Below are 25,417 nucleotides of genomic sequence, written 5' to 3'. Positions count from 1 at the left end.
GTGAGCACAGGTGAGATTTGCTCCAGTCTAAAACTGCAGACAGGAATTAGGTTCTCAACATAGTGGAAAACAAGATTAAAACCCAAATGAGCTTAAATGTGGGAATCCAAAGCGATCATTCAGCTCCAATTTTTTTTTCCCTAAAGAAGGAAAGAAAGAGATAAAACAGCAAAGTAGGAAAATGCCAAGAACAATTACAAGAAGCACAGGAAAGGGGTTACCTCCTCTATGAGCCCTGTCCTGGCTCATGGAGCACAACGTGGAAAACCATCCCCAGTGAAGTCCCTCCAAGAGCTGCCAGCACTCAGCAGCAGGATCAGCAGGGTGGGGCACAAGCAGCCTGACAGGAGCAGCCAGGACAGCAAATAACAGCACACAGAGCAAAGGCCCTGACACTCTGTAGGTTCTGCAGCCCTCAGCAGGTTAGGCACTTGCTTACAGAAGTGGCAATGTTGTACCTACCTTGGAGCAACAGCATGTCTGGGGAGAACTTCATCTCTGCTCCCTTGAAGTTCATTGGCTGCCCACTGGCATCCAGGCAAAGTTCCCTTGATGCATGAAAGAGTTTATTGCTTGCTCTTCTCATTTATCAAAACTTTATTGCTTGTTTGCCTGATGTATCAACAGATGATTTTAGTGGCCTTCAAACAGGGTGCCTTATTTTCTAAAATAAAGCCATTGCTAAAATTTTTATTAGAGGCAGTTCAAGACTAACTTTTAAAACATAATATTCAGAGAGGCATTGGAGAAACACTCCTTACTTTTTACCTGTTCACTACACCAACCCTGGAGGGATTTAACAGCCATGTGGATGTGGCACTTGCAGACATGGGTTAGTGGTGGCCTTGGCAATGATGGAATGGCTGGACCCAATGGTCTTAAGAGATCTTTTCCAATCAAAACCATTCTATGATTATAATCACTTCCAGTAAACACAATTTCAAAACCAAAACTGCCCAGCACAAGAGCTGAAAATCCCCTCTCCACCCAGAATGAGGACTTGGTATGGATAATTTAATTTATCTTAATTTTTTTCCTTATTACTGTGCTATGAATACTACATAAACATGTATTTCTGAAAACAAGGTCTGCAGTAGAAGAGTGATCATCACCATTTGTTCTGCTTATGCTTTAGAGCTAATACTACCATGGCAATGTTCCTCTCAGTGACTAATGCACTACCACTTCAGAGCTTTATCAAGACTTTTTCCCTTGGGCAACACAGATTTTGTGTTTACCTTGGTCACATTTTCAAAATCCAGGAGAAGAAAGTGTTTCAAGAACAACCCCACAAAAAAAACCACACAACTGACTGGACTGTTTGTCTTATAACAAACACTGACTATGAATGCATGCTAAAGCATGAAGATTTTCAGAACTCTTGAACCATTACAGAAATAAAGGCATTGTGTGGACAAACAGGTTGAAATACTTCCTAAATGACAAAATGAAAAAAATCAAACACAAATCCCTTCTGTGCAATAATGTTTCTACATTAATATTTACTTGTACCCAAAAATGAAAGGAAACTTTAAAGTTTAGCATAAATGGGTTATGGAAGCCATCTTACATTTAAACAAAACCAAGTGCAACTTACAGTGTGTCTTGCTCAGGAACTTCTGTGACATCTCCATGTCATCACTGGTGTGGCATCAGCTCCACTTTTGAACTGAGATGAGAAGCCATGCAGCAAAAACCCAGGAGGTTAGTTTTAAATGCTCTGGGCTTCCCTTGGTCTTTACATCCAGCTGTGTTTTCCTTTCCCATGAAAATCCATGCCAAACCAGAATTCTCTAATTTGTTTGTATATTTTTCTCTTTACCATTTAAATATTTTAATTATTTAGGTATTCTCTGAATAATATATTACTTTTAGAGTAAGCTGTAAGGCTGCAGAAAATGCTGAGCAAAACTCCAGAGAATCCTTGATAACCTTGGAGCTCTTTTCCAACCTTAATGATTTAATGACTCTATAAGGCAATTTAAAACAACATAATGCCAATTCTGTCCAAATGAAATTTGGGGTGAAAGAAGACAACTCTTTTATCTTCTTCTGGAGAAGGGGAGGCTCTTCCTAAAAAGGTATTTTTTGGACAGCAAATTTCTGCAAGTGTCCAGACAGCAGGAGGGAAGATGCAAACTAACAAGACTCTCTCATTTGACTGACAATGTGTTTTCCACCTCCCAGGAGTGCTCCCTGGGACCTGAACTCCTCCATCTCTCACCCCACAATCCACTTTTATTTGCTTCTGCCTTCTCCAGTCTGGTTCTTAATTCCATGCTAGATGGACACCACCAGGCAGGTCTGAGAGAAATGCAGGGATTCTCAGTTCTTGCCTTCTTTTGCCAGCACCACCCTAGGGAGGAGCAGCAGCTGTGGGAAATATCCTTACAGACACTGGATCCACGACTGGAACATCAATTCAGTAAACTTAGTAGCTCAGCCCCCATGTCTCTACTTCCAGTGTATAAAATAAAGTTTTACCAGAGCTTACAATGTGGTGAAGTTCAGGCTGGATTATGCAAGAGGAAAAGTCACTACTCTCATTTGTCTTGGGAATAGCCAAAGCTTCCAAAAAAAAAAAGTTGTTTTAGGGATTCTAAAGACCTATTCAAAAATCAATGCCAGTTTCTCATCCTCATAAATTGCTGGATGTTATCAGAAATTACTGGGAAAGGAAGTTCCCTTAGAGAAACCCATTAAGCCTAAAGCAGGATGAACCCCCCAGTGGAGTGGTTATGCCTTGGCCAAGCTGCAAGGGACTGGAACCAGCTCTGGACAAGGAGAGGCTCGTTCCAGAAGGAGCTCCAGAGAGAGGGGGCAGCTCTGTCAGGACCCTGGACAGCACCGCAGGGAGCCGGCGGAGCAGCCTAAGGGGGACACGGGGATTTCAGAAGGAAATGGAAAGTCCAGGGAATCACAGAATGGTTTGTGCTGCAAGGGACCTTAAAGATCACCCAGTTCCAATTCCCCTCTGCCATGGGCAGGGACACCTTCCACTATTATCCCAGGTGGCTCCCAGCCCCATCCATCCCAGCCTGGGACATTTCCAGGGATGGGGCCGCCACAGCTTCTCTGGGAAATCTGTGCGAGGGCCTCCCCAGCCCCACAGGGAACAAGGTCTCACTGAAATATTTCTGCACTGCTTCATAAACTCACCCCATCTAATACAAAGAAGTCCACACTAAGAGACAGGGATTTCCAAATCAAGACAACCCAACAACACAGCTCAGGCTTGGTACAAAAACGGAGGGTTATTTTGGGCAGAGCCTCACAATTTTAGTAGTTTCTCATTTGCAATCAAGTAGACTCTTATTTTTGATTCTCACTACACAAGCACTCGCATCAACATCAAAATACAAACTGTTAAATTAAGGTTGTGACAATGGCACAAACTGCCTGTGACTTTTTCTCCTTTTTTTGGGCTGTATTTAGAAACATATTTTACAAGCACTTTAGGCAAAAATCACTTAAATTACTAGAAACATATTCAGAGCTTTGCAAACATTTTAGGTTATCTCTCACAACTTGCCAGAAAGCTCTTTCAGAATCTCTCCACTTGGGATGAAAAACCAACTCCCTATTCTCTTTTAATAACAAATGGACCTTAAAAAAAAAAAAAAGGGGAAAAAAAATCTGATCACTATTGTTTGAAAGCACTCGAAAGCAGTAAGATGGTCACAAGACTTGATTTGCCTGTTCTGCCCCTTTACAAACTCACTAAAGCTTGCTTTTTATGACTGATTGCTGTGCTGTATTAATCCCCAAGCATATAAAACGAGTCTATTGGAGACCAGGACTCCACTGGGGGAGGACAGGGAAGCTGTTGTCTTCCGAGAATTAATCCATCCTGGAAAATCAAAAGCCAGCCACTCACAATACAGTAATCAGCATGTTCTCCACTATGAAAGCCCTACATTTCCCTTTTAGAAAACACAACTATTACTCCATTATGTACTGAAACACACAAAACTCTTTTAACCTTTTTTGTGTTTGTTATTATTTGGCTTATATTTATGGGTTTGTGTGCATTCTATTGGTGGGTATACAACCATCAAGTTAAAAAAACCCCACCCTCTCTATTCCTCACTGCTTAAAAAGAAAAGGGACTCCCACTGCTTTTTCCACAACCAAAGTTCTCTCTGGATTTGTTTTGTGAACAGGATTTTAACTCTTTATCACCCTAAATAAAAGGAAATTCTTTGCATTTTTCCCTTACACAGAAAGCACAGAAAGTCCATTTTCTGTTCAGAATAAATTTTTCCCTCACTTTGTTAAATTATCTACCATGGGTTTCCTTAGTAGTGGCACTAAAATAAAATTGTATTTTTTCTAATTACCAAATTAAGAACAACTTCACTTTATTTCAGATACTGTCATATTTGATGCTCCTTTGTTAGTAAAAGTTTAATTCCTTCATTTTAAAGTTGAATGATGCAGTCTTCCAAATAACTGATTTTTTTCTTTCTCTGTAAGAGTAGATATTTTTTCCATTTAGGTGCTAGAAATATGAATCTTCCATTGTGTTATGGAGATAATATGAAAACCTCCTACAAACCCAGCTGTAAATCTTATGTGACAGTAATGAAAATATTAAATTAATTCTGGCCTAAACACAATCATGAAGGCTTAAGGAAATCGCTGAGAAACCATATGCTCAAGAAGAACCACAATCACATTTCCATTCAGCCAGCAAAAGCCAAAAAACCTACCTGTATATGACAGCACTTCCAACATAATTTTAACATTCAACAAAATAGTCCTGACAAGTTATTTTTTAAAAGCAAACAAATAAATTTGCTTGTATTCACATTTAGTCCTTGCTAAAGCAAAGAAAAATTTTCTCCACTATTTATTTTTTAAGTAAAAAGTCACGAAAAGAAATAGGAGTTAGAGTCCTTGTTCCTATTGCCACTATCCTTTTTCAGACAACATTTATTCAACAAACAGCGGTAGACAGGAATTTTGAATCCTTGCCTTTAAAACCAACAGGTGTCTAAAATCCCACTGGGTCAATTCCACAGTCCCACCAGGCTGGCATGGCACACATCAACATCTTTCTGTTAAATTGAAATTCCCCCAGCGGTCCAGCTCTACTCACCATCAGTTTTAAGCAGTACAATGTGTTTCTCAAAGCACTGTGTAGTTTCTTCCATTATTAAATCAAAAATTCAGCTGGAGGAGCAAAAGCTCACACACACAGATGAAGGTCTGTTTACATGTAATATGAAGTTTAGGGACATGAACTTGCCTTTCTATTTAAGAATGGGATTAAATGTCAACAAGAACATGAACATGTTAATTTTTCCGAGACCTCTGAGTTAGATACGGCTGAAGATAATCCAATGACAGTAACCAGCAATATAAAGCTGTAATTCCTGTTTTGCCTGTGCAGGGAGGATTGTGTTTTTTGGCTTCCAGGGCAAAGCTGTGGCACACACAGAGTTAACTGTGCCCTCCTCCCCCTGCCCCCCAGTTTCACCCCCCCTTCTCCCCCATCTCATTCATGCCACATTCCACAGTGGCAGGGTCCAACAACAATATAGGAGGGTACCCAAAATGAAGAGGCAGGGCCTTCTATTCTTCTGCCTCTCTTGAATTAATTAACTGGAAATGAGTTTTGTCAATGTTTTGGAAAGGCAGAGGGGTGAAAAGAAACTGCTAGAATTAATCACAGTGAGAAACTACCTCTTCAGCAGTCTGCCAAAGTTCAGAAAACCCATGAGAAGCGCAAAATAAAAGGAAAGTGGGCTGACTTACCCTCCAAAGGAACAAATAACATTCAAACAAACACCCAAGTCTCCAAAACAGAGACATGCCCCAGTGCAAAGGAATGCAGCATCTGTTGCCACAACAGCTTCAGCTTTGGTTTTAATACACTTGTCATGAAGACTGATAGGTATCAAGGTAGAAAAGACAGTTTACTAATAATTTAAATACACAAAAGCCATGTTGTGTTTAATTTACTAAATATTTAAGTACATCCAACATTCTCTTGATGCTTATATAAATATATTTAGGTCTCATTATTGAAAATTATTAACTTTGCTTGTTTAGCCCTGACTCAGCACAGATCTTTTACATGGAGAAGGCAGACTGCAAAGAAGCTCTTTCTTTGAAGAGTTTTTTAATGATAGTTATCTCCAGGTTCAGCAAAAGGAATTATGACAAGTCGATACTGCACGTGTGACATTCTTCTAGAGATGAAAAAGGAAGTGATGAAATTCCAACCAACTGACAAGAAGGACCTGATTCACTCAGGTACATAGAAAACACACAGGTGACCTTTTATTTACAGCAAAAGGAGGCAGAAACATCATTTGGCAGCTTTTCTGAGAACAAACACAACATTTTCAACAAACTGGGACTAAAACTGAAAAAAACCGGCTGCTGAGCAAGGGAAAATGTTTTGTAAGAGAAATACCCTTTCAGTCTATTGCTGATATTTTTGCTCAGGAGGGCTTTTTCCTGGTTGACTGCAGGATTAACTTGCCATCCCTCTGCTGTATCTCCAGGCCCATGCTCTGGAGGGCAGAGCTGTCCGCCAGCCCCTTGCGCTCCATCTGCGCGATCAGCGCCTGGTTCTGCTCGTTCTGCTCCGTCAGGTTCCGGATGGCAAACACGGCCCACTGGCTCACAACTGCGGGGCACAGTCAAGGAGCATTCATCTATTTATTCAAAGATGAAACATTGATTATTTTGATTTACTACTGCATTCACCTCCCCCAGCCCTGCCCCTTAAACTCAGTAGAAATCAAGGGTTCGAACAAGACATTTACAAGTGCTGACACTGAATCTGCAAATACTTGCATATGAGGCAATTTAATTATAAAAGAGGTTTGCCCTTAAACTTCACACAAATTTACTAGAGTTTATATTAAGTAAAAAAAAAAAAAAAAAAAAAAAAAAAAAACAAACCAAAACCCCAAGCAAACAAAAACCCCCAACCAAATTAACTGCAGGAATTAAAAGGACATACTCTTTCAAACCAAAATTACAGTCAATTGAAATGTTCCAGTGATCTTCCTAGTGAGTTTAAATAAAAAGTAAGTCAGTTGTTTATGATCTGAACACTTCAACACTACACTTCCAGGCACAAACAAAATAAGCTGTACATCTTGCACAGGAAAGATTATTATTTTCACAGCAAAAGTTCAAGAGATGTAGAAAAAGACAACTTATCCAGGTTAATATCTGAAAATAGCACAAATAATATCAGAGACACTTAAAATTCTTTGACTTCCAATATTACCTAAACTCAGTCCTTTATTCCTGGATGCTTTCACACACTTGCCAGGAGACCAGACACTATGATCACTGGCAGGGAGCTCCTGCTGATGTTTAAATGGGCACAAGCTGCAACTCATTCACCTCCCAAGGTGGTCCCTTGAGGCCAGGATTGAGGCACATGTCAGGGATGTAGACAAAGGATTTAAATTCCCAGGATTATCAGCCAGGCATCTTCCAAGTGAACTACAGTGTTCCTTTTATGAAGTGTCAGAGATGTTGGTCCCAATTCTGCAGCTGAAAAGTTGTTATGATATAATCTTTCCCAAGTTACCCATACAGGAGCCAAGCCTTTCTGAATCCCATGAGTGGTTTGCCTGCAGGGCACCAATTATTTACTACATGTAGTTTCACATCCACTAGAAGAATATGCATAATTTACTCATCTCCTTGACGTCTTTTGGGTTGGGGAGCATCTTAAGCACAGAGATAAATGTTCTTGTGGGCATTTGCCACAGGGTGACAGGAGGGGGAAACTCAGACAGAGCAGAACTTCAGACAAAACAACAGAGGAGAGGAACTGGACTTAAACAATCTTATACAACCTCAACAGAGAGAGAAGGGTTTAGATGAAAAGCAGCTTGGACATAAACATAAGGGAACAGCCCTGCATTGGCATGTGTCAGTGAAACAGCCTTTTTGTAGTAGTTTATATTTAGTTTCAAATTCAAGAAGTCCAGAATTGAAAATAAAAAATAATAAAGTGTTGACTACTATGGAGCTTTTTTTCTTTTTCTGATAGACCTGAACTTTGTCAGGAAGCATGCTGCACATCTTCTTTATTCAGAAAAATTCCAGTGTGAGGTAATGACAGAGAGAAATTAAGACCAAAACAAATTATGCACCTCATTAAAGCCTTGACAGGTGAACACAACAGAGAATATCAATATATTCTCTTCTGTCAGTGCATCACTACTAGAATTAAGTAAAAAGACAAGTGCCAATCTACATTTAAGTTACATAAACTTGGTATTTGCACTGAAGATTACATTTGATTATATAAAACAATAAGATACCGAGGTAATAAAATCATATATGTGCAGACTGTCAGTCATTAGTGCCAAGGTGAGAACAGATTTCAGACCAGCAAAGCATGCAAGCTGAAAACTGCAGATAAACCAAGGCTGACACCCACCAGGTCTTTTCCAGGTCTGATTTAGGGCACGTAATGAATGCCAGAAAGTAACAACAAGTTCTCCCAGTGGACTGTGAAAATGATCTTACCACCCTCCCTGGCTCGGCTCCTGGATGAGAAGCAGACTTCCCTTGTTGTGTTCCTAAAATACAGCTTCTGCATAAAAACAGTACTTGCATAAAAGCATATTTTTTATAACATTAACAGCAATTTTCAGAGACTGACAGTTCTCAATCACACAAAGTGCCACACAGACAAAAAAAAAAAAAAGTACTCCCAAAACTTTTGTGCATATTAGCCTTGAGAATGATCCTGCTACTATAGTCTTTATGTCCTTCAACACAAACCCGCTGCTAAACCCCATGGCAAATGCTCTTCTCCTATTACCAGATCCATTCATGCTTACATAATATCTAAGACATCCCCATTATCTTATGAACTCTATCACCATTGTGGCATTTATCATTATTGACTACTGTAGCTGAAGCTGCAAAATGGTTTCAATAACATTTTCACTCCTTCAGAAACCCCTTTCTGTGAGTAGGTTCTCCATTGTGACCACAGCCATGAATATTCATCATCCCCTTGTTCGCAGGCTGGGGAAGGATGAGGCCTTTGGACAGCTGGGAGCAGAGCCTGGCAGACTGGAGTGTCTGTGGAGATTAAAGCCAGTCCCCAGCTAATACTCACATTACCCTCTTGCTCCTCTCCAAAGACAGAGACACTGAGAGAAAATTAAACACATTCGAGAGTCTCTAATCCTACCTACACTTTCGGCACTTTATTGTAGGCTCAGCTTTAGAAAGGGAGCTTCTAAAGTTGCCATAGTTACTAAAAATATGAGTGTGAGGCTGTTTGTTGTGAAACTGCACCAAAGAGAAGCAACACAGCAAGCACAGCAGATCTGATTGCACAGACTTGTCTAGCTTTTTCCAACTGGGCAAATTACACTCTCAAATAAATTAATACTATAGGCAAGTGAAGATTATGATATTCTGTCACAGAGAAGAGGACATACAAAAGGAAAAAACCAATTAATTTTATTTTGCAGAAGCCTCATCACTAGGCTATCTGTGCTTAGGGACTGAAAACAAACATTTCTGTGCATTTACAGCAACACTTTTCCAAAATCTTTCAGTACTGTGTGCTTTGGAATTCCTGTGCTATTGTGACTAAATCAACTTGTCCTATTTCCATACCCAAGTAACATCTTCATTCCACAATTTAAAATTTAAAATCGTCCTCTGGGTTGTAACTTTGACTGTCAGGGAGAGGGAAACACAAAGAGAAAGGAAGAAAGGTGGAGGAAACTGTCCCTTAAGGATGAAAAATATTACTATCTGGAAGCCATGAAAATCTGTGCCACTAAATTCCTGTGTAAGTTTTGTCCCTGACTGCAAAGGGAACTTTTCACAATTCTCCCAGTTCTTTTCACTTGGATTCTGCTACAAGAGGTTGCTGGAGTCAATGCAAGAGCACAGGGACTGGTTTGTAAACTTAATGGGGTGTGAAAATACAAGGATGTCCTGCCAGGAACCGCTAACCAATACTGCTGCAGAGGAGGACACACACACCATTGCTCAGGGAGAGGGTTCCACCTTCTCATTCTTAGCCCAATTAGAACTAAACATTATTGACAAGCCCACTGTAGCCACCAGGACCCAAAAGAATTGTCCATAAAGCAAGTTGGATTCTATGGATGACAGAGGACAGAAAGAATTATTAATGAGGTTGGAAGCCGATGAGGTAGATAAAAAGCAATGTACAAGTAAGCTTGGAAGTATGTTGCTTGAAAAAGGCAAGTTTTAGAAACTAAATTATTACTTAGGAACTTTCTTCCTTACGAGTAATTAGGTCTTATGCAAAAAAAAAGGGAATTCTTTGCCCAATCCCACTACCTCATTTAAATAAAATTTTTTATTATTTCAATAGCAACTACATTCTAATCAAATACAGGAAGAGATACAAGATATTAAGAAAGCCAGCACTCACAGGTTGGAACCTTCATCAAATGAGCTGCTCATGTAATTCCTTTCTTAATGCCACCAGTTTTTATAAGAACAAGACTGTATGACTAAAAAACAGAGGTAATGAAAATACAATATTTGTATTGCACAATAATTACATTTCTTTCTGGCCTTCAACAAGTAATCCAATCATCACTAGAACCTCTGCAGACTGGAATGAAATACTGAAGCATCACTTAGAATCACTTCCACTTGCAGACCTGTCTGGACCACACCGAAAAGACATAAATCATTTTTCTTTCCAGTCTTTCAGTCCTTTCAAGCACTTCTGCTCCACAGCACCTTGAAGACAACTCCTACCCCCACTAAAAAAGGTCTCTAGCCAACTACCACAGTTGTTTGTCACAGTTTGGAGCTGTGATGGACCACACATAGATGACAGTCAGGACTTTGGCCCCTCACCATGAGCCAAACTGCTTACAAAGCTCTACAAGTTTCTTCCTGTCTGGGGTTTTAGTAGTTTAATGAAGTTCTAAAAGCTGTATAAGATCAGAACAATTCCTTTTAATTCCTCTATATTTTTATGTAACTTCTACCTGTGATTAATACATTACCAAAAAACTAGTAACAGAAAATGTAATGAATTAAATGCTTTATCTCAATTTATTTACTTACTTTCAAAAAGCTAATTTATATTTTTAGAATTAATGCTATAGACTCTATTTATACTTGACTTGAATTACCAGCACCACAAAACATCAGGATTTTATCCTACACAAACTTATAATATTTTGCCTAGAAGGTAGGAAAGAAAAAGTCTAGACTATTTCAGTTGCCTGCATTTTCATTTATTCCACAGCTGTTCTTATCACCTGTGACTGCAGTCACCACATTCTGGGTTCAAAAGCTAGAAATGGGCAGCACTGTATGAGCTGGGAGTGTCCCTTCCTCCCCCCTCTGTGTGACTTTGCTCTTGCAGAGCTGATGTCCAGAAGCCTCCAAAACACAGAGGCACTGCTGGATGCTGCCAGAGGAATTTATTCCTGATCAAACATTTCAGGGATAAGATTTGCAGCACGGGGGAAGTGAAAGCAGATGTTTCTGCCGCAGGCAACTCTCACCTGGCCCAAGGATCAGTCAGAGGGTTGGACCATCCAGTGCCAAACAAGGCCCCAGCTCCACCACAGCGTGGCAGCAAAGCCTCACTGGACAGCACGTGTGCCATGAGGAGCCTGCAGCCCTTCCACTCCTCACCTGCTGCCCTCCCCCGAGGAAGCTGCTTCCACAAAATATTCCAGGAAAGACAGAAAGCCCATCCCCAAAAATCTAAACTGGGGTTTGCAGCTTGAATTGCACCCTGCAGAACATGGCTTTGGCAGAGGTTTTAACCTTCACCATGTCAGAACAGACAAATGGGCAAAACCATTTGGTTTAAAGGCACTGAAACACTTCAATGCTAAGGCAATATTCTCTGTAAATCACAGCCTACAGAGAGCAGCAAAAAATAATTGTACATGAGGTCATTTTTCCAGTTCTGTAGCCTTCACTATCCTCCCATGCCAGTAGTGGAAATTCCAGTTCCTCTTGCTAACATCTTCCTTCTGGCTACTTGCATTTATCTCACTCTCTGAGCAGTCTACCCATGGTCTGCAATGATGAATCCATTTCCTAAAGTGTGCCTGGTGGGACACAGGCTGCTTTAAAATGGGACTTACACCTTCTCTATAACCAGACACATTAAACATAACACAGACACATTAAGCCTCATGTATGACTTCCAGTGACAATTCATCCATTTAAGTATCTATGCCCAACAAATATATTTTGAAGACCAGAATGGACAACTAAACCTCTTTTGCCCAACACTTCTGCATAAACACAGAAGATCAAAGGTCATTCCTCTTGAAATCAAGCCTGTTAATTCTGTTTTGTGCAAAAGATGCTTTTGGGCCTTTTCTCTGAAAAACTTTCAGTGTTGAACTGGAAGATTTCACTGTGTCCCTAAATAAACTTTCCTAGTGGGTAAATATCTCACTCACTACAGCCTATGATTTATTTCTGGCTTAGATTTGTTTAGAATTGTTTCCAAACACAGCTTTTCAGCATAGATTAAAATAAAAATTTCCCAGATCATAACTAGTATTTGGTGATTTTGCATGAACTAAATAAAGAAAGAAACCAAGAGAACTATTCCAAGTTTTGCATAATTTTTGTGTCTCTTCCCTCAATTTATGTTTTTCAGGACAGGCATCAGATAAGTAATAAAATCTGCCAAAATTTGCTGTGTGGAAGATTACAGGTACAGAACAGTTTCCGGGCCCTTTGGTTGTGAGTAGTTCAGAACAACATCTCACAATATCCAGTTGCTGTATATCTAATAGATAGTTATTAATACATTTGTAGATGTAATATTTACTATGCTCCCAGAAGTAGAGTCCAAGCTCTCCAGCCTCTCACATTTTCACACCTTTCCAGCACTGTCCAGTACTGACAGCCAGGGCAGACCATGAGGCTCATTTGAGTTCCAAGGCTTCCCCATTTTTAACTACATTCTCATGTCACTGTCCAGCCAAATGGCACCCTATATTCCTTAAATGAGGTTTACTACTTCACAAATTTGAAATTTACTGGGACATGTCTTAACTAGAGCCATAAAGGAATTTTTCTCCCTAGGTCATTGGTATTTCTGGGTTAACAGTTCTGAGCAGTATTATGCACCCAGATTGATATTAACTTTTAATGCCTGCCAACTAAACATTTAATCTATATTCTATGTGCAGCCTTTCATGTTTGCGGGACTCAAAATCCAATGCTAGGACATCTTAGCATACTATGAACTTGAACAAAAAATTTGGGTCCAGCACATCAGAGCTACAAAAGCCATAGGACATGTTTAGCTCTGTCAGGCTATTTTTATTATAATGTCTTTTATGCCAAAACTTACAGAACTTTCAAAAAAAAAATTAAGCCATAACCTCCAGCTTGTTTTCCTTTTCCCTATACTCAGACTTGTAATACTAGCTTGAAACCAAGAATATGACACATCCATTTTTTGCTGCTTAGGCTGCCAATTTTTTTTTTAAATTATGACTTACATTTTTAATAGAAACCCATAATTTATGAGCAACTACAAATCATCTGGTTTTAAAACAGAAAAAATCACACTCTTGATTGATCTCAAGCTAGTACTTCACAGTTAAGAATACTCAGTTCTTTCAATCCCTTCTTTTATAATAATTCAATTTTAAGAGTTCATAACTAAATCTATTAGCTATCTGTAAGAGGTACCAGAGTTAGCAGGCTGGTATGTTAAAAAAGCTTCGACTGCTGTTACCTGACTTAAAAATGCTTTAACTTATCTTCTCTTCCCAAGTACAGAAAAAAAAATGCAACATTTCATTAAGTTGAAACTCATGCATCAAATTACTATTAAAACCTACCACAAACACTGAGATGTGGAGCAATGAAGCACAGGGGGATGGTAACTGTTCACAAACTGACCATCAGGCAGGCTGTAGTCCTGTTAAATTTCCTGGGACATGGAAAGAAAAAGGCTCCACCTTTACACAGAAATACATTCATGTGTATTTATGTGCAGAAATAAATACCTTTTCCAAAATGCTTTAAAATGGCAATTGCAGGAGTCAAATAAAACTTTCAGAAAATTGGCACTGCACTTAAAAAGCCAATCTAGTTCATGCCCGAGATGTGGTTAAGCTAATTATAATTCACCACTCTCAGACAGATGATGAGTTGAGCTGACACAATTTGGACTGAAGCTCTTTCTCTGTTTAGAAATGCCAGAGATTCATTCATTTATACAGAGCCAATAAGGATTTTATGCCACCTTATCTTTCAGCACAGTACATGTGTATTTTATTAATTCAGGGTCTCTGAGTAACTTATGTGGCATACCTTCCCTCCTGCTGCTTATGGCCATTTCAAATGTCACTTTATGACAAATAATCATAACACTGAAAGTAAATGAAACTCCAGTTCCATGGTCACAGACACCAAATGATGCCCAGTGTGCATCCAAAAATAACAACCATTAAATAAATGGGTGTTTTGAAAGATGCAGCTAAATTATAACCAGCTATTTGTTTAGCAAAATAGCCATTAGCCACAATCCTGTCTACAATTTCAGGGAATGGCTGCACCTCCTTGAGGAAATCTCCACACTCCAAAAGAAAGGAACAAATCCACAAGTGGAAAGGCCTGCAAATATATCTGAGTGAGGAAGGAAAGGTTTTAAAAACCATTAGCAAATCTAAAGAACAGATTTTAACCAAAGATCTGAGGAAGTGAGAGGAAACAATTTAAGGCTCAGGAAGGAGCTACATAGGAGAACACATTCACCAGCTGAAGATAAAACTGTTCTAATTACAGTGATGAAAAATGGGGCAACAGAAAAATGCCAGAATAAAAATATTATTTGAAGCATTGGCCAGATGACATCCAAATATTCTTTGGAGGTATGCACAAGAAAAAATGCCAAGAAGACAGACTGAAATATGATAAGGTGGTTGTAGAAGGCATTCCATTCTCAACAATATTTCTGAACCACTCCTAGCTTTACTTAAAAAAACCAAAAATCTTTGGGTCTCAAATTTCTAGTGCTCCATCTCAGCCCAGAGGGGAATTTTTCAAAAGTAAGTGTACAGAAAAATCAAGGAAGCTGTTTGAGCTATAAAAGCAGTGATTTTTTTTTAGGTGCTCCTGATAACTAAAGACCTGTTTTTTTTTCAAGAATTCAAGCCTGTCATGGATTTAAATCCACCAAGAGGATTAGAGAAGAGGACAAATATGACAATATTTGGTTTAGAGATAGACTTATTAACTTTAATTCCTTACTTTTACATGCATGAGTTGGTGCCTACAGAGATTACTCCTCACAAGGGATTAGAAATATTAGAATGTAACATTTGAAAGAGCCTTTTAACATTCTGTATAGCTCTGTCTGATTTCCTTCAGCTTTAAGAGAGACCCTGTACATCACATGTATCTTAATAGTGACAGCTGGGTAGAAAGGAGATACTGAAGAATAGATTCATATTACATCTCACATATTCACAAACACAAATTTGTGTTAGTATTTCATAAACTCTCAAGGAAATTACTAACACCACTCCCCACCCCCAAACTCCGAAGTTCAATATTTTTAAACTATTTTAACTATTTTCAGTATTTTAATCATCCTGGAGGTGCTCTAAAAATTGTATAATTTTAGGAATTACACAATCAGCAAACTGAAATATATCTTTAGAAATTATAACTTTGTTAAATGATAAAACACAAAGTATGATCTGTGGTCATTTTTGGAAGACAAAAAAGGTTAAGTCCCTTAATTTCTCAGAGTATATATTTCTGTACTGCACACTGCATTCTTTCTGTGGTCTGAAGTATTTTTCATTTGAGGAGAATGTTACATTTGACAGGAGAAAAGTTTTCCTGGGCAACAGTGTGAAAGACACTGTGGAAGAATTAGTAATGTAATGCATTTCACAAGAAAATCTGGTATATTTGTTTCCATTTTAAAATAAACATTTTCTAGCAATAAATACTTGAGATCTACCAAATATGCTCAATGTGGTAGGTCTTTCCCTTGGTTCTCTACCGTTAACTGAGTTTTGCCCTGAAGAGTTTGCAGCATCCAGAAAAGATAAACAATGAGATAAGACATGGAAGCTATGTTATCCCAACTCTTGGGATGTGCAGCCAATGTTTAGTGGGATTTAAAACAAGGTTTAAATCCTCCTGTGCCCCTTCCAGCAGGAGCAGCACTCAGCTCCTCCCCCTGTGGAGCTTTTTAATAATCCCACTCAGGACACTTTAGGCAATATACTGAAAAATCAACTTGGAATAGACATCTCTTTGGTCAATTAATGCTGATGTAAGAAAAGACTGGATAATCCGGTAATGTTTCTTTCAAGAGTGTAAAAAATAGCCCTGATAGAGAGTGACAGCAGCAGGCACTGGTAGGCAGGTGACCTTCCCAAGTACAACCACACATGGTGTTTGGAAATAGCTGCTTGGCTGAAGCCTCTTGGGAATCACTCCAGAAAACAGCCTGCTAAAGCCCCACCCTGAAACAACATTGAGGGATTCCCTCCTAAACCCTACAGGCCCCTGGTCTCCCTGAGCCACTGACAAAATACAGCTACAAAGAATTCACAGCAGCTTGCAGAACAGGGCAGGAGTTCATCTACTGAATAAGGCGAAAGAAATAAGCCCCTCTCAGGGTGTTCTTGCTCAATGAATAACCACACTTGTACCTGTTCCAGCTTCTGGTCTGACCAGTTCTTCCCTGTACCTTGAAATTACACTCAGACAGAGCTCAGGTTTGTGCATATGTCACCAGGCAGGAATCCTTCACTCTCTCCACTCTTTAAAAACAATTCCACTCTCTTTAAAAACAATTCTCAGCACACAGGAATGGAACTGGTCTGAACTGGGGCATGGAAATATAGCAACTTCTTGGTTTCCTAGTTCTACCTATGGTGGAATCACAGAATAGAATCACAGGGAACTTAAAGCTCATTGAGTTGCAAACCAGCTCCACTTTTATTTCCAAACTCATCTAATTCCATGGGAAGGGACACCTTCCACTATCCCAGGTTGCTGCAAGCCTTCTACAACCTGGCCTGGGACACTTCCAGGGATAGGGCAGCCACAGCTTCTCTGGGCAGCCTGTGCCAGTGAGAAGAGTTAGAGCTGGCTTCCACTCAGCTGTTATTTTATTTTGCCTTTGGCTCTGTCAATGAAGGGTTCAGGCCAACCAATTTATGTTCTTAACCCATCCTGACAAGTCCCCTTCTTCCACTGCTGACCTCAACACTGCTGGTTAACTCACAGTGACACATTCAGTACTGGTTGATAGAAAGTAAGATGTTTGCAGCACTCTCTCTCATCCCTGGATGACACAGAGCAACCAACAATAATGCAAAATTATTATCTCTACCAAAGAATGCACTCTCCCTTTTACTAGGTAGCCTTCAAATTGTGCAGCAAAGCAAGTGTCACTGTGAGGAGGAAAATGATAATTCCATTTCCTGGGTTGGGAGGAAGTTCTGTTCAAGTGGGCAGAACTTGACTGGGCATGAGGAGACCATTACAGTTCTCACCAGTGGGTCCTTTACAGTGACCATATAATAACATGATTTTATGTGTGCTTATAAAAATACAGAATCAAATAGGTCACATCAAACTTCTTAATAATGCACAGTCAGTGCCTGAAATGAGCTTTCCAAAGAAAGGCAACCATTGCTGAAGTGACATTGTGCTGTATTTTCTCAGCAACACACATGGGATATCACATGTGCATGAAAATGCTCAGCTCTGTGATGGCTCACTCCAAAAAGTCAACTCACTCTCCTATTTTTGCTTTCTACTGGCTCCCATTCAGTGGTGAGGCTGTTTTACAGCATGTGGTCTGTTTAAGGTTGCACTCTGCAACTTAGATAAAAATGTCTGTCAGCTCCCCCAAAAGTCCTTGCTGGCACCTTGCAAAAAACAAACTGCCATTGTTGTAGACCATAGCAACTTGATTTTCTCCAGCTTTAGCCAGCTTCATGAACCACAATTATACTTGCTGCTGCCATAAAGTCAAAAGTATTTTCAATCTCCCTCTCAGATGACTGAATATAATAGAAGCAGTTTTGGAAGGAGTATCTGGAAATTACCTTACTCTTTCTACATTTTCATCCATTATTCATACTTAGGGATCTGTGTACGGCAATTCATATCAACCTTTTCCTTCCCATATCAAGCTTTTCCTTTCAGAAATGATGAAAATTTTTACTCCTATATAACACATATATAACATACATATGTATATACATATATACACACATATATATAAATATGTATCCTCATAGCAGGATACATTTTCTTCCTGTACAACTGATTTCTTGGCTAATAGAAAACTGTGTTAATTAACAGTTTATATAAAATAGATAATTACATAAAGTCATTCTGATTAAATCCAGACATTCACAAAATCAATTTATTGAGACACCTATAAGAATCTCAAAAGGGTAATACTGGCAAGCAGCCTGAAAAAACAAGACTATTCCATCTTCAAAACTGCAGTTCATTTCTAACTTTCAAGTTTTACCACTAACTAACAGCTATTATATTGCAGTACTCTGGATAAAACATTTTTCCCCCAAAATAGTAATAAATATTTCTATGGACAGACACTGAAAAGCAAAAAAAGGCACATCTGTGTGTGTTACTCATGAGCACAAATGTTAGGAAGCAGTGAAAAATGAAGCAGCTTAGTTAAGGTAAACTGCAAAGTCTTCAATAACAAACAGGTCAGTTTATTTAAAGCCTCTCATAAGCAACTTTTTTTTGAGTGATTGGGGTCAAAAGTATTTTGATCAGGACAGGCTGACCCTCCCTGCTCATGTTTACCTTAAGGAAATGGAACCTGTGAAAGGGCAGAAATGAAGCTGGAGGGAGCAGGAAGAGCTTAGGATGAGGTAAAAGCAAGAACAAAAGGAAGGGCTCTTGTCTGATGATAGAGCCAGTCAGAGATGAGGAAGATGATGATTCAGAGAGCAAAACAGGAGAGATTTGAATTTAGAACACCTTTTCAACACAAGTAACCTGAAAAGCAGGATCTGGAGTAAATTTTTTACTGGTATTACCCAGATAGGCATCTCCAACCCACTCTGCTATCCTTTAGCAGGTTGAATTTACTTGTTTTTAAGCGCAGGTTACAAAGGTAAAGCACAATGTTCCCACTTTTCAGAAGCAGAACAAGAAACTGAATTTTCAAAAATAAAGATTAGCTCATACAGGAATCTCTCCTTAATCTAAAGGCAAATAACTCTGCTTGCATTTTGAAACACCCAGCTTTCCTTTGAAACAGAAGCAGAGTTATGACTAGGACACAGCCAACCCATGGAAGATTTACCAGGTATAGAAAAAGTGGTATTAAACCTTCTTTGAAGTTTTAACTCTTAATGAACTGCTTCTCCCCAGACTCACTCTGTTCACCCTTTGTCCTGTGCTGAAAATATAAGAGCCACAGAAAACCTGGCATCCTTCAGCATCTCTCTGTTGCATTTACATGCAAAGTTGCAGAAGCTGGAAAATTAAAACACCAATTCAAATAATTACAGAGCTACAGTAAATTTGTTTTTAACTGTCCATAATAATCTTCTTGTCTGGAACTACGAGAGTGGTGGTTTGTTTGTTTTTACTCATGAAATATCCTGAAGGAAAAACGTGTTTGCTAGTGTAAGTGTAGAAGTTACAGGTCTTGAGATATAATCAGATAATATAACAGTTCTCCCAAACTCAGACTGAAAGATGAATTTAAACAATTAATTAGAGCAATGCAAACATATCAGTTGAACTTTGTAAGCTACAAACTCCCTGGTATTTCTGTGCACATTAAAGAACTGTTCAGGATCTCAAAGAAAGCAATTTTAAGGTAATGACAGGTTTACAAAGGACTTTAATTTAGGATAAGAGAAGACCCATTTCCTCTTTCAGTATACTTCCATATGCTACAAATAAAAACATTTATCAAAGAATTTTTCCTCTCAAATGTAATAAAGAGCTCCTTTAACATCTACCATGGCAGTCCAGCATCCCCTGATAAATTGCACACTTTAGGGAAATTATTTTTTTCCATCCAGAAAAATATCCTACTGCTTTTATCACAAAAGTTACATTTTTGGTGAGAAATCTTGTATGTGTAATTTGAAGGCAGAACTTTTCTAGTAAAATGGAGAAAACATAACAACATCTTTACTGTAGAGCTTGGGTGACTCCAAAGCAAATTCAACTAAAATGTGCATCTACCAAGACTTAGTAAGAAATTGAAGAAATTATTATATCAAAGGATTCAGGTGAGACTCTTTCAGTCAGCTTTATCCAAGGAGAAATCCAAGTAACACAGCCTGCAACCACAAAAACAGGCACTAGGAATAAGAATGCAAAATGAACTTTCTGGACATGACTTCCTGAAGGAGCCGTGTGTGAAGAGCTATGCTGAGCTCTTTCCTGCAGCTTTCCACCCCTCCTTGGAAAACTGCAGATGAGCCACTGTGGCTCCTTCCAGCCTTACCCATTGAGTGATTCTGGGATTTGTGCCAGGCAGGACTGGAGCACACAGAGAGTGCAAAGAAACTGTCTAAATCTCTTCAGAGAAACATTATGCAATGAATTCAGGCATCAGGTGTCCAGAAGCAGCAGAACATACTGCAAAGCAGATGAAAGTAGGGACAGATCTGAACTGCAAACTTGTCCTCTGCTTCCCTGCGTGTGACCTGCTGGGAAGGCAGCAGATGAGGAATGTTAGAGGCAGGGGAGAAGCAGGGGAGCATTAACTTCATGCAGGACAAGAGCACCTGGAAGAGCAAGAGGTCAAAACAATAAACAGAGCCATAGTCAGTGATGTCTAAAGAGGCTGACCTGGAACAGAAGCTAGACAGAGTTAAAGGAATAAAGCAGATATTTATTAGAAGACCTTCAAAGGCCTTCACCTTGGCTGGAACAAGACCCTGGTTGTGGCTCGGCCCAAGATGGACCCAAGATGGATGAGCAGTCACGAGTTCTCACAATTTTCTAAGTTTTGATCCATTTACATATTGGGGTCAATTGTCCAACTGCAGCTTCAGGTAATGAAGTCCCATCCTCCCAGACTTCTCCTCAATTTGCCATTCTTCACACTTCTTGACTCTAAAGCTGTAATTGTTTTCCTTGGTTCTCAGGCTGCAAAAGGATTGTTTTGTCTGACTACCCTGTGAAGAGAACTTGCTAACACTATATAAAGTTCAGAGTCACACACTAAGGCAGTACAAATCTAAAAAATATGAAAGCTAAAACTTATGGCATCACCAGGAGCTGCAATCCAGAAGCTGATGCACAAGCTCTGTCACAGCAGGCCAGTCCTCCCTGTGCCCATGTGCTACTCACTTTTCCATATCCCCCAATGCTGTATGCTATGGATCACTGGAGAAAGCTCACATTAAGAGGTGTTATTATGTTTTTAAAAACCAAGTAAGCAAAGTTATATCTTCTAGTAAGTTTATGGCTATACCATAAAATGTCAGCCTGTATCAAAAGGTGCAAGAAGTTCCACTTTGCTCAAAACACAGTAAAGACTCTCTTGGTATTTTATTTTCCTTTCATTAGAGACCATAAACTACAAGTCTACCCTTTGAGAGTCTCATACTTTATCCTCTTCTAGTAGAGCTAAAATGAAGGATTAATCCCAGAAGTGGTTGCACAGCTGTGCTTTCCAGCAAAGAAGAGTCACCTGGGACAAAAACTCCTTACTAGGTTTAATCAGGGCTGCTTTTCCACTTAGGGAAAGGTAAATTTCCCTGCCCATCCCACCACATCCAGCAGTGCCCATTACCAGATTTGGACCATGGAAATAAAATTCTGCCACTCAGTGCACTGTCAGGTCTCAAACTGCAGGAATGCTGAAGATATAAAACTTGTGGATATAAAGCATCAAATTGAATAACTCAGAGGATACTTACCACCCCATTGTTCCTCCACCCAGTTTGTTAACATTGTGCTATCATCTACATTATTTCATCATTTTAGGATTTATTTATATGTACATGTTGTTCTGCAGGACACAACTGGGAGAATATGAAACATTTTCACTACTCCTTTTGTTAAAGAGAATGTGCTTTTTCTTACATAATCATTTGAAAACCTATTTCATGTGTTCAGTAGAAAAAAAGCTGACATGACAATGTACAGGAAAGACATTTGATTTCCAGATGCAATTATCAGAAACTTACAAAGAGCTAATGATTAGATGACACAAAATCACAGCTCAGTCACTGAACACACTTGAATTACTTGAAGAGATGGATAACTCTGCTTAAGAACTACTTATCTTCAATATAAGATTACTTCCCTATAATAGCAATCTATATTTGAAAGTTTCAGCTATTAAATTCCTGGAAAAAAATCTGTACTATGAAGCACAATGGCATTTACATTAAAATCTCCCCAACATTTCAGTAATTTGCATAATTTATTTTCTCAACTATACAGATTTTCATAACAGCTTCCTAGCCCTGTCTTTGTGCTTAGAATAAGCTCCCCAATCTGATTTAACATGTGTAGAGAATTGATGAGGTACTTATTTCAGTTTCCTGAGCAGATTTCAGTGGAAGCAAAAGCTCTAAAATCTGATACAATGACCAGAGTCTGAATTCAGATTTCTGACACAGCTCCTTGAATAGGCACCTGCAAACCAGTAATATTTATTATTTTAGGAAATGGAATATAACCACAGTTAACTTACTCAGAATCCAGTTCATGGAAGCCTATTTGTGCCCTTGTTCACTTCTCAACCATTTAAATATAACCTAGAAGCTCATGAGGCCAGTTCCACTTAGATACTCTGTGAAAGCAATGCTGGCACAAATCCATGAAACCCCCACACCTTTTCTTGCGAGTCATATTCAATAAACAGAATTATTTTGTAAAGGATACAAGGATTGTTGTCATCAATGCTGCAATTGTCCAGAATCAAGGAAATGCCATCCAAGTCATACACCTAAAAAATCCCAAAAGTTAAATTTAATAGACATCTCAACAATACTAACAATGTTTCATGCAAGAAATATATAAAAATTTACAAAAACCAGGGATGTTTGCTTCATCAAAAAATTTAATGTGCTAACATGAATTGCAGAGTAAACCTGGTGTTTTCAGCATGGGTATAACAAAACAGTAACAACTGGGCTCTAATTTCATATTCTGTGAAACAGAATATTTCATATTCATTTATCAAGTGTTTGACTGAAGTATTTTCTGTTTCTCACACTGAGCCAGATAAGCTATGCTCACTTAAATCTCCTGCTTGCTTCCGTAAGGAAGAACCATCAAAAACAAAAAATAGGAGCAAAAAATAGGAAAAAAAAGAAGTCGAAAAATACACCTACACACACACAAGTTTGGATGAGAGCACATCTGCTGTACCTTCAGTAGCAATGTGTTACTTGTACATACACAGCACAAATTCTTTATATCAAGTAAGAGCCATGGATGTTTTTCCTTTTAGAAAATGTTCCTTATGTTACGGGCAAATGAGCAAAGGTGAGATCTGGTGCCTTTAGTTCCTTGTGCATACACACACATGGGAGTTCATGAATTGCACTGCTACATTTGTGTGTGTGCATGAGATAACAACATAAAATCATAACAGACTCATAAACATACACTTCACCAAGTACTTGGGACAAGCTGGTCTTAACAATAAACATGGAGCATTAATTATCTTATGGAAATATGTACCATAACAACTTTATGTACACTCCTAAGGTACACTGCAACATCACACATGCATATTTATAGCTTCACATGTCCCTTCCAACCTCAAGCACTCTGTGAGAGCCAAGCTATACTTGTCCAAATCTTAAGTTCTTTAATTTCTTAAAATTTCATTTCAAACCAAGAACTGCTAGTTAAAGGAATTTAATATAATGGCAATTTAGGCCGTGGCTTGATGATGGTATTCTCTCTTCCATCTTTTTTGTCCCAAACAAGATGCATTTTTATGTACCAAGGAAAACAATAAATCTCAAAATTTACACTGCAGGATCATTAGCTTTCTGAAACACAAGTTTTGTGATAAGAGAGGCAAGTTGAGCAGATTTAGATGGGAAATCCCAAACAGCCTAGGGATCAATAAAACTGAATTCAGAGACAAAGATGAGCACATACCACTTTTAAATTCCTTTCCAGATAATGTTATTGCAGAGTGTCAAGCTACATGAGAAAGCAGCAGTGACAGACAGACAGGCAATGCTTACAGGCATAAGAAGCAAACAGCACTGCTAGGTCTTAAAACCCACCTTGCACATCTGTGCTAACATGCCTAACTTTACCTACATGAAACACAGTTAATAATACAAGTTTAAAAATATCCATTCTTTCCACTAAATGTTTGTGTTTTCTCCAAAGGCACCATGCACAGTATCACACTTCAAAGCTTGAACAAGCAGTGACCTTTAAGCAACACAGCACTTGCACATGCCTGGGAAATGCTGGTTCTTTGATGTGCAGGCTGCAGCCAAACTCTGATGTGCCTGCAATGCTACCTCCTACTTCCCACCAGTAGAAAATAATTGGGATCAAGTGCTGTCAACAGAAACAAACCATGCAATAATATGCTCCAGGTTGACTCAAATGAGATGTCTACTCAATAGAGTAAGCATTTTGCAAAGTACAATTCTAATTAGGATCCATCAACATTTCTAAAAGTTACTGCAAGAATATGACAAGATTCCTTCAAAGTTATGTGGGAACAGCAGCAGCAAACCACAGCCTCAGTGATACATACCTTAATGAAAAAACAAGTTGCTAATTACCACAGCACTGCACCTCCTCCCTTGGAGTTTCTTTAACATCATACAATTCAACTGTACACACAATTTTCAGGAGTCAGGCACAGCTTTTGTCACCACAATGCCAGCTTTGGAATGTCACCTATGACCTACTACACAGGGAAATTGAACAAGAAGAAAACCTTACAATGCACCTACCCAAGACAAACCTATATACTCCAAGTGACTCATGAGATGAAGAGGTCAAATCCTGAGCAACCACTATTAGAAAAGTTCCAGTCCATGCCAGCTGTTCCTGAACCTCCAATGGTCCACTGAAAAAACATGTTATGGCAACCAAAAATTTGTGCTCTGTAATGAATTCAGCAACTGCTCTGCACATAGCAAAGCCACCTGTGCTACAAGAGTGCCACAGGCAGCCAGGGAGAAGAATCACTGTCCAACTCAGCGTCTCACTTGCACTGCTGAAAGTCTCTCAAATCCTGTTGCTCTCATCTCCTTTCCTCCCAAACCAGCACATTTTGCACAGAGAAATTGTGTCACACCTCAACCTTTTACACAGATCCACTGGAACTGCACTGCCCAACAGAAAGCGCTCTGGGAACTCTTCCAACTAATTATTGCTCTCAGAGTTCTTGCTTTGAAGAGAACTGTCTGTGAAATGCTCAATGTAAGCAAGCAAGTAGAGCTTT

At 39.1% G+C, this 25,417-nt stretch overlaps 1 protein-coding gene across 1 annotated transcript in view; it reads right to left on the bottom strand.

Moving 5' to 3' along the window:
- Window positions 1-5,948: 5,948 nt before the first annotated feature.
- ATXN10 (ataxin 10) overlaps window positions 5,949-25,417 on the bottom strand; it is a 74,611-nt gene continuing 55,142 nt past the window's right edge. Inside the window, exons 10-11 of the mRNA XM_063153942.1 lie at window positions 22,870-22,933; window positions 5,949-6,640 (exon numbers count right to left, since the gene is read on the bottom strand). Of these exons, the coding sequence (XP_063010012.1) occupies window positions 6,453-6,640; window positions 22,870-22,933 (252 nt within the window). The 3' untranslated portion in view covers window positions 5,949-6,452. The remainder of the gene's footprint in view (window positions 6,641-22,869; window positions 22,934-25,417) is intronic.

The sequence above is a fragment of the Melospiza melodia genome, chromosome 4 (assembly GCF_035770615.1).
Source record: "Melospiza melodia melodia isolate bMelMel2 chromosome 4, bMelMel2.pri, whole genome shotgun sequence".
NCBI classification, from domain to species: Eukaryota; Metazoa; Chordata; class Aves; order Passeriformes; family Passerellidae; genus Melospiza; species Melospiza melodia.
Note: the sequence above shows the minus strand (reverse complement) of the source record. Positions and strands in the feature narration are given on the sequence as shown.